The 9,988-nt window shown below is 43.8% G+C and overlaps 1 protein-coding gene across 1 annotated transcript; it reads left to right on the plus strand.

Annotated features, from left to right (window-relative positions):
• The first annotated feature begins 2,375 nt into the window (after positions 1-2,375).
• LOC115174880 (CCN family member 2-like) lies at positions 2,376-5,268 on the plus strand. The gene is made up of 5 exons (XM_029733872.1): positions 2,376-2,704; positions 2,962-3,178; positions 3,304-3,558; positions 3,674-3,885; positions 4,012-5,268. Exons 1-5 carry the CDS (start codon positions 2,645-2,647, stop codon positions 4,306-4,308), a joined length of 1,041 nt encoding a protein of 346 aa, XP_029589732.1. The 5' UTR covers positions 2,376-2,644; the 3' UTR covers positions 4,309-5,268.
• The last annotated feature ends 4,720 nt before the right edge of the window (positions 5,269-9,988 follow it).

The following is a 9,988-nucleotide window of genomic DNA, read 5'->3' on the forward strand; positions in this document are numbered from 1 at the left end:
GCTAACTGCTGCCTGTCACTCCAACATTAGCACCCTGTCACTTATTCCAAATTGGACTCACGGTCAGTGGAATCTCTAAGTCCTCAAGGGGGTACAGACACTAAAGGGGAAAATAGCTGTGCTATTGTCTGCACCCAATGTGGAATGTTGAATTTGGAATACTCTAAGCTAGAGTTTCAGACCCCTTTTAGCCACCATGGAAAACCAGAGAGAATTACATTAAAGGTTAACAGACCTGAAAGTATTTACCTATGTGCCATTGAGTGAGGAATGTCGTAGGGAAAAAGCGCTGGCTGAGGGGGGAAGGGGAGAGAGCGGGGGAAACAGAGAGAGAGAGGTGGGGGGGAGAAAGGGACAGAGAGAGAGAGAGAGGTGTGGGGGGGGACAGAGAGAGAGAGAGCACTAATGGAGCGCTCCAGGACAACAGCCTAAGACAGGGAATCTGATGCTAATACACTGCGAAGTTTTACCTCACACAGAGTGGTTTATTGAACACTGCCCTGCGGAGGGGAGTTCAGTTCATCCAGACACCCAATACTGCAATGGAAAGCCACACCACACTGTTATTGGTTCAGGAAATCGAGCACAAAGTCAAATACGCGATAAACTGCTACAATTTTGAAACGACAGGGTTAAGGAACTGGCAGCCTCTGCTTGGCCACGAATTAATCTGTGTTGACAGACAGGGAACATTACCATGCCACACACTGTCCAGAGAGAACTTTTTCAGACAGTACAGCCCCTGAGGAGCTCCTACAGTACTGTGTGCTCAGAGCACGTTGGGAAAAAAGGGAAAGACAAGCTGCTAGTGAAGATTCCCATATAAGGCCACGCTTCCTCCCAGTCGGTGTGTGCATGTAGTAATAGTATGTCGGCTGGCGCAGCCGCGCATTCTTCCAGCTCCAAGTTCTCTCTGGGAGTTTTTCATTTCCGATTCGGTGGCTGGTGAGGAGCAGGGCTGCCTTTCATAAGACTGAGGTGGAGAGTCTGGGGCTTGTGTGATCCTTTTATCAAAAATATACAAACCCCAGAGTCTAGCCGCTTTCCTGCAATCCTCAAGTCTGCTCAGTGTCTAGAGCCTGATGGAGCAAAATAAGCTTTCTTATTAAGGTGAAAGCACATGGCTATAAAAAAGTATATGATTGAAACCAAAGACTAGGACTTCTGAGAAAGAGTCTGTAAACTAGACGGTTTATACAAACCCCCATTTAAGGACTTGGTTGATTAAATGCCAATACCCCTGACTTATTACACTTGTGAAGGATATTGCATAATCTAATAAAATATACACTGAGTATACAAAACAAAACATTAAGGACACCTGTTCTTTCCATGACATAGTGAATCCAGGTGAATCCAGGTGAAAGCTATGATCCCTTATTGATGTCACTTGTTAAATCCACTTCAATCAGTGTAGATGAAGGGGGTGAGACAGGTTAAAGAAGGGTTTTTAAGCCTTGAGACAATTGAGACATGGATTGTGTACGTGTGCCATTCAGAGGGTGAATGGGCAAGACAAAATATTTAAGTGCCTTTGAATGGGGTATTATAGTAGGTGCCAGGCGCACCGGTTGGTGTCAAGAACTGCAACGCTGATGGGTTTTTCACACTCAACAGCTTCCTGTGTGTATCAAGAATGGCCCACCACCCAAAGGACATCCAGACAACTTGACACAACCGTGGGAAGCATTGGAGTCAACATGGGCCAGCATCCCTGTGGAACGCTTTCGACACTTTGTATAGTCCATGCCCCGATGAATTGAGGCTGTTCTGAGGGATAATGGGGAGGGGGGGAGTGAAACGCAATATTAAGAAGGCGTTAGTAATGTTTGGTATACTCAGTGTATATATAAAGGTTAAATAAAAAATGTCATAAATCTGTTGTTTTCTTTCAAACAAAAAACACCCCTGAAGATGTACAGGGGTTTTATAATGGTACCGTTTTGTAACAGTGACTAAATCCAGCCATGAACTACACTACAGCCCATTGTTTCACAATAAAATACACCTGTAAGAATAGGTATTGAAAGTATTTGTAGTCACTAGTGAAGAATCCATGTGTGATGAGCTAGGAGAACAGCAAGGCAGCTAGGCAGCTATTCCCAATAACAGGGGAGGTTTACAGTCTCTCTGTGGGATAGAGCACAACCGCCGATTACACATAAAAAGGAAAGTTTAGGGATAGTGCCAAGACTGCACTTTTATTTTGATATGTGACAGCACTTTGATTTCAGACCGGAGGAATGCTGGATGGGGGGGGGTCTAGAGAGAGGGGGCAGGAAACTAGGAAAGAATGCCAAGAATGTCCATGTTTGTCCAGGACTCCATTCAGCCATTGGCACGTCACGGCAGCCCTGGGTGTATAAATGCAGGGAGAGCTCCTAGCTTCAGACACAGAACTCCTCCTCCAAGAGAGAGCAACAAGAGCAGCAACAGATATACTACTCAAGCTAAACTCTAGCTTTGACCAAGAGAACTATGAGAACTCAACAGAGAAAATAACCAGAACAAGACATTTCTAACAAGATCTATTCTATCCGACAACAAACTCCCTGACTACTCGCAAGAGACTAAGGAAGACTTTTGCAGAACCTGAAGACTTATTTTTGTCTAAGATACTCAGAGAAAAACAAAGAAAAGCAAAATGTCTGCTGGAATGAACATGAGACTGATTTCCTTCTTCTGCCTCACTCTCTCTTACCTGGTAAGACCCTTTTACTGAGACTCAAATTATATGGGAACTGTATTGCTGTGTCAATGCACCATGTACCAGACAGACCGCAATGAGGTATCAGCATGTCTAGTTCATTACTACAGCAGTTGAAATGTAAATATATATATTGTTAACACAGTTATATAAGGCTTTATATGCTGTAGCTCTTGGGGTTGATGTACTGTAATGTTAGTAGTTGTGACATTGTGATCAGGGTCTAACAGAGCTCCTATCTCTTTGCCCCTCAGGCTGTGGCTCAGGAGTGCAGTGGGCAGTGTAGTTGCCCCGATGTGCCCCCCCAGTGCCCTCCTGGTGTGAGCCTGGTACCCGATGCCTGCAGCTGCTGCAGGGTGTGTGCCAAACAGATGGGCGAGTTCTGCACAGAGAGGGACGTGTGCGACCCCCACAAAGGACTCTTCTGTGAATTTGGCTCCCCCATCAACCGCCGCATAGGAGTCTGTACAGGTGAGTCCCTCTCAACAGGCTTCTTTGTAGTTATAGTACATTGACTCATAGATTTTTTCTTCCCTCTGCTAATGTTTGTGTGACTGGAGATGTGACGTTCTCTTCTCATCCTCCGCCTCCCACAGCTAAGGGTGGCGCCACCTGTGTGATCGGAGGGATGGTGTACAGGAGTGGAGAGTCCTTTCAGAGCAGCTGTAAATACCAGTGCACGTGCCTGGATGGTGCCGTGGGCTGTGTGCCCCTGTGCAGCATGGACATCCGCCTACCCAGCCCTGACTGCCCCATGCCCCGCCGCGTCAAAGTGCCCGGGAAGTGCTGTGAGGAGTGGGTGTGTGATGCCCCCCAACACACAAACAGCTTTGTGGGCTCTGTTCTCGCTGGTGAGTCTCAGTCTTAGACACTTGGACATACAGTTACATTGTAGTGATGTAATCTGGTCAGCTTTTGAGTGTGGGGATAAAGATTCTAACGTCACTTCCCCTTCTCGGCCTGCAGCTTACAGAGAGGAGGAGACCTACGGGCCTGACCCCTCCATGATGAGGGAGAACTGCCTGGTCCAGACCACTGAGTGGAGCGCCTGCTCTAAGACCTGCGGCCTGGGCATCTCTACCAGAGTCACCAATGACAACCGCGAGTGCCGCCTGGAGAAACAGTCCCGTCTGTGTATGGTCAGGCCCTGCGAGTCCCACATGGAGCAAAGCATTAGGGTAAAGACATCCTTCAACCACTACCCAAACCAGCCTACCCATTCACTACAATATAAATACTTCCTCAAATCAAGAATGAAGGAATGTTCACTAATGTTTGTGTTTTGATTTGCTTTGCTCTTACAGAAGGGAAAGAAATGCATCCGCACACCAAGAGTGTCCAAGCCCATGAAGTTTGAGATCTCTGGCTGCACCACCACCAAGTCCTACCGCCCCAAGTTCTGCGGAGTGTGCACCGATGGTCGTTGCTGCACCCCCCACAGAACCACCACCCTGCCCATGGAGTTCAAGTGCCCTGACGGCCAGGTCATGAAGAAGCAGATGATGTTCATCAAGACCTGTGCGTGCCACTACAACTGCCCCGGCGAGAACGACATCTTCGAGTCCATGTACTACAAGAAGATGCTGGGAGACATGGCGTAAATAATTACATCACTAAAGAGCAAAAACAACCAATGACTCTTAACTTGAATCCAACAGATATCCATCTCATCTCGCAGCACAATATTTGTTTTTCTTTTGGTTTGTTATTTTCTAATTTTACAATTTTGTATTTTGTACAAGGACAGAAACCTATATGCGTATATTGTATGAAACCTGTATGAGTATATTGATGGATGTTTAGGGCCACTTTCCATAAAGACATGGGGGCTGCTCTGCGGCCCCAAGAAAAATACTGCACTATAGTTCGACTATGTGACAACCTATGTTGTTGTCACAAATTGGCTGATGCCATGTTCCCCTCTCCCTAAACTGAGGTGGGGATCCAACTAACTGGGCCGTTTCCAACCTCGGAGCACTTGCAGTAACGAAGGGTGAAAACTTTTAACCCCAGTAGAGACACTTAAATCCTTTACCCACCAGAGTGCTACAGCACCAGAGTGCTAGTTGAATGTGCCCTTGTGTATAGTTCACTGTTTGCAGAGCCTAACTGTTGCAGTGTTAATGACAGGTCATGGTTTATCCCATGCTGAAAAACAGCCGTCCTCCCAGACAAGGAGCGTAGTGTGCATGCTTTGAGGGTTTGCCACAGCACTGAGAAAAGAGGTGTTTGACTTTGACTGACTGATTCAGGTTGCTAGGAAGGAATCTGTATTTTGTCAAAAAAAGACTGGAGGATTTGTAGCTTCATTCCTTTTTTAGATATTATTGATGCTGTAAATGTTGTACATATTGTTGTACAGTCTTTGAAGTTAATTTAAAGTTAAAAAACTTGTGTTTTTTGTTTTTTCTCTTGCTTCAATATGTTTATTGATAGCTTATTTTCTGGGTTTGACTGTTCCTGTGACAGTTTTGGTACTATTTTATTGAGAAGTGTGACAAAGAAGTTACATGTTTTCACTTTTGTAGTTTGGAATAAAATATTATATTTTTTATATAAAACATGATGCCTTCCTTCCTTTCTTTGCTCCACTCTTTCAGTGTGTTGTTCCAGCTGAGCTTGAAAAGGTAGCTTACCCTACAGAACTGCTCCCCTCATCATACCCCAATGTTGTCCCAAACTTTAACATATGACTTCCACCACTAAAATGTTTTTTTTTCACAGCAGTTACGTGTTAACACTTTCAGTTCAACAACAGCAGTCAGACCACTGAAATTCCACTCATTGGATTGTGTGTGGTCCAGGTCCATGCTTTGTCAGACCACCCAGTCTCTAAGCCTAAAGTGTAGTCTGTCTCACTTTTTAGCCACAACACCAGCAGCAGACTCCCAGCTCGTCCGACACGTTTTTCTAAAGTTCTCTATTCTCTGCACGGAGGGAATGGCAGACTGCCTGTCCTGTCCGTGTGTTTACACACTAACCAGACAGCAGACTGAGGAAACTGACTCTGGCAGTGTCTGAGGAAAGGAGCAGTCTCAAGCAGACCAATTCTGACCTTTTGCCCAATTATTGGAAAAAGAGCTGATCTGGTTGGTCAAAAGACTCATTATTTACATCTCCGTAACATTGCAAAAATCAGATGTATTTTTCTCAAAACATTTGGCAGAAAAGCTAATCCATGCTTTTGACACTTCTAGATTAGGCTACTGCAATGCTCTACTCTCCTTCTACCCGGATGAAGCACTAAATCAACTTCAGTTAGAGCTAATACTGCTGCTAGAACCTTGACAAGAACCAAAAACATGTATCATATTACTCCAGTGCTAGCCTCTCTACACTGGCTTCCTGTTAAGGCTAGGGCTGATTTCAAGGTATTACAACCTACAAAGCATTACATGGACTTGCACCTACCTACAGTATCTCTCCGATTTGGTCCTGCTGTACATACACGTCACAGGAGGTTGGTGGCACCTTAATTGGGGAGGATGGGCTTGTAGTAATAGCTGCAGTGGACTGGTATCCATGTAATTGATGCCATTCACTCCGTTCCAGCCATTATTATGAGCCGTCCTCCCCGCACTGGAGTGACGAACTGCCCTTGTTGTCTCTGCCTGGCCGGCTCCCCTCTCTCCACTGGGGTTCTTTGCCTCTGACCTTATTGCGGGGGCTGAGTCACTGGCTTACTGGTGCTCTTCCATGCCGTCCCTAGGAGGGGTGCGTCACATAGTGCCATGCTTTTTTCGCTGTACTCGACTTGAGTGGGCTGAGTCACTGACATGATCTTACTATCCAGTTTTGCGCCCCTTCAGGCTCGTGTAGTGGAGATCTTTGTGGGCTATACTCAACCTTGTCTCAGGGTAGTAAGTTGGTGGTCTGTTGACATCCCTCTGGTGGTGTCGGGACAGTGCTTTGGCAAAGTGGGTGGGGTTATCCTGGGGTATTGTCAGACAGGGCCACAGTGTCCCCTGGCCCCCCCTGTCTCGGCCTCCAGTGTCTATGCTGCAATATTCTATGTGCCGGGACGCTAGGCTAAGTCTGTCCTATCTGGTGTACTGTGGGAACTTAAGAATGCTCCCTCTAATCTCTCTCTTAGAGGAGGAGGACCTGAACCCTAGGACCATGCCTCAGGACTACATGGCCTGATGACTCCTGGCTGTCCCCAGTCCCCCAGTCCACCTGGCCGTGCTGCTGATACAGTTTCTGCTGTTTTGCATGTGGCTATGGCACCCTGACCTGTTCACCGGACGTGCTACCTTGTCCCAGACCTGCTGTTTTCAACCCCCCCTCCCTCTCACACTACTGCACCTGCTGTCTCAACCTATGAAAAGCCAACTGACATTTACTCCTGAGGTGCTGACCTGTTGCACCCTTTACAATAACTGTGATAATTATTTGACCCTGCTGGTCATCTACAGTATGAACGTTTGAAGATCTTGAAGAACGATCAGGTACTCTTATAATCTCCACCCAACACAGCCAGAAGAGGACTGGTCACCCCTCAGAGCCTGGTTCCTCTCTAGGTTTCTTCCTGCCTTTCTAGGGAGTTGTTCCTAGCCACAGTGCTTCTACATCTGCATTGCTTGCTGTTTGGGGTTTTAGGTTGGGGTTGTGACATCTGTTGATGTAAAAAAGGCTTTATAAATCAATTTGATTTGATTTGATTAATTTGTGTAAAAAGATCAGAATTGGTCTGCCTGTGTAAATGCAGCCTTACTGGCATCCTTCCCACTGGGAACAAACTGGTTGAATCAGTGCTGTTTCAACATAATTTGTCAACATATTGTGATGTGGAATCTATGAGGAAAATACATTGGATTTGCAAAAAGTTGTGAAATTTCAATCACAGAATGATGGTAACCAATTTTCAACACGGACAACCCTTGTATGAAATATGTTAAATTTGTACATTTGAAACAATGTCAGATCTTCAACGTTATATCCACTATCAGAACAAAAACAATAGGTTGGTCAGCATCTCCTACTGGATTTCCTAATAACTAAATAGATTCACTGTTGCTATCGAAGTCATTCCAAAGGGCAGGTTTAACAGAGTAGGTGAAATGTTACCATACTCTATGTCCTATATGGTCAATGATGCTATTTAGGCCTATATAGCATTTGCGAAGTCAACTAAAAGTAGAAAATACATAGAGGCCTGGCTCTTCAAGCTTTGGTTGATGTCAAATTTGATCATGTTAATAACGAATATGTTGGATTCACGTCTCCATTTCAACCAACAATATAAGTTGAAGAATTGGGCTAAATCAAATCAAACTTTATTTAAAGTGCATTTCAAGTTTCATTTGATTTGATTTAGTCCTACTCTTTTACTAGGATTTTTGGTTGAGATGGAGACGTGAATCAAACATATAATTTATTAATTTGTAGACAAACTGGAAATAAAGTGGAATTTAGCTCCCGGGTGGCGCAGCATCTCAGTGCTAGAGGCGTCACTACAGACCCTGGTTCAATCCCAGGCTGTATCACAACCGGCCGTGATCGGGAGTCCCATAGGAGTCCTATAGGAGTCCCATAGGGCGGCGCACAATTGGCCCAGCATCGTCCGGGTTAGGGGAGGGTTTGGCCAGGGTAGGCCGTCATTGTAAAATAAGAATTTATTCTTAACTGACTTTCCTAGTTAAATAAAAAAATTAAAAAACATTTAAGTCAGACTAAGTCAGTGGCACAAAATATACAAATGTTCAAATGTTGATGTTGGTATTTGGTTGCGTTGTCAACCTAAAACAATTCGATATGACTTTTGGAATACAGTAAATAGCCTAAAGGTAAGGCTATCTTACAAACTAATGTAACTGTTTTTATTAAACCTTAAAATGATTAACTCATCCGTGTCCACATGTTGAGGTTACTGTAACTATAAATGTCTTACTAAGTTTTCCTAGAAAGTGTGCATATTCAAAATAGCACGCAAAGGTCGCAGGTCTGTGGAGATCTTCACAATATAAATATCTGTGCAGAATCTCGAACAGTACTGACCACTTGCACTATGTACTTTTAATGTAATCTCTACAAGAACTAGGTCATTTGGTTGTGGTATTTGTGGTATTTGATGAAGCACAGTGATAACATATTAAACTGTTCTATAAATACAAAATATCTGACATTGTATTCCCGTTTGAACTTCGTTGTGCTTTTAAATGGTTGAAAATGCATTGAGATGACAACTAAACAAAAAATCTGACATTGTTTTCCCATTGGAATTTGGTTGTGCTTTTAGATGGTTGAAAACATAGTGATAACACATTGGGAATTCAACAAACTTCTGGCTGTCTTTTTGAGTGGGTGAATAAAGGTTGAAAACTCATTGATCAACCTCTCAAACAAAAATGGCCCACATTTCCACGTTGAAATGACGTGGTGTGAACAATAGGTTGGGCTTTAACACTCACTATCAGTGTCCTGTCACTGGGAAAACTCACATTACACTGAACTGGGCCTGGGTAAACATCTAAGACCACACAGACACCTATGATGGTGATCGGGAAATGGGACTTACCTCATACCAAAAGATCAGCCACAAAAATATTTACAGTAATTGGCTGATTAACACAAATCCTTTTCCTGTCACTGATTAGCAGGGTCTTTGTTGTTTTCCAGAAGAAATTAAAGAGCCATTGGGTCTAAAACGTGTAAATCCCCCTCAGACTTTCCATAAAGTGCTCTTTTCATCTACTTATTTGCTTTAAAAAAAAATCTTGACTGAATTTAGCCTTAGTCTGGCTCGTGTTGTTGGGGGGTGACTAAAGTGTGAGACATTCATATCAACAATATAGTGTGATATGTTTTATTGTTAACATAGGCCGTAGACTAGTTAGATTATCAGGTATCACATGTGGAAGATAAAAAAATGGATCAGGCCAGATGTGAACTCAAAAGTAAGCGAAAGTATTCAAATCCCTTTAATAGTACCTCATGATTTGAACAAAGTGCTTCACCTGTAGTAAACGTTTTCCCTCCAGAATTCTCTCCCTTGTAGCTCTCTAAACGCTCATGCATTTTACACTTACTTCATTGTCCCTGGATGCTGAGTTTAGAATGTGCCTGTACTACCCCCCAGTGTCTATTCAATGACCTGGGGTATTCACTTAGACATGCTAAGTTCTTGAGTTTTTGTCTCTCAGTTGTGATGATGTTAGAGTAAATAAATCAAATCATATCAAATTGTATTGGTCACATACACATATTTAGCAGATGTTATTGTGGGTGTAGTGAAATGCTTGTGTTCCTAGATCCAACAGTTGTAACAGTTGTAATAAAACA

The sequence above is a fragment of the Salmo trutta genome, chromosome 35 (genome assembly GCF_901001165.1).
Source record: "Salmo trutta chromosome 35, fSalTru1.1, whole genome shotgun sequence".
Lineage (NCBI taxonomy): Eukaryota > Metazoa > Chordata > Actinopteri > Salmoniformes > Salmonidae > Salmo > Salmo trutta.

Coding starts and splice junctions, on each gene's coding strand:
- LOC115174880 (XM_029733872.1), top strand. CDS start 2,645: ATGTCTGCTGGAATGAACATGAGACTGATTTCCTTCTTCTGCCTCACT. Junction 3,559..3,673: donor TGTGGGCTCTGTTCTCGCTG/GTGAGTCTCAGT, acceptor CTCGGCCTGCAG/CTTACAGAGAGGAGGAGACC. Junction 3,886..4,011: donor ACATGGAGCAAAGCATTAGG/GTAAAGACATCC, acceptor TTGCTCTTACAG/AAGGGAAAGAAATGCATCCG.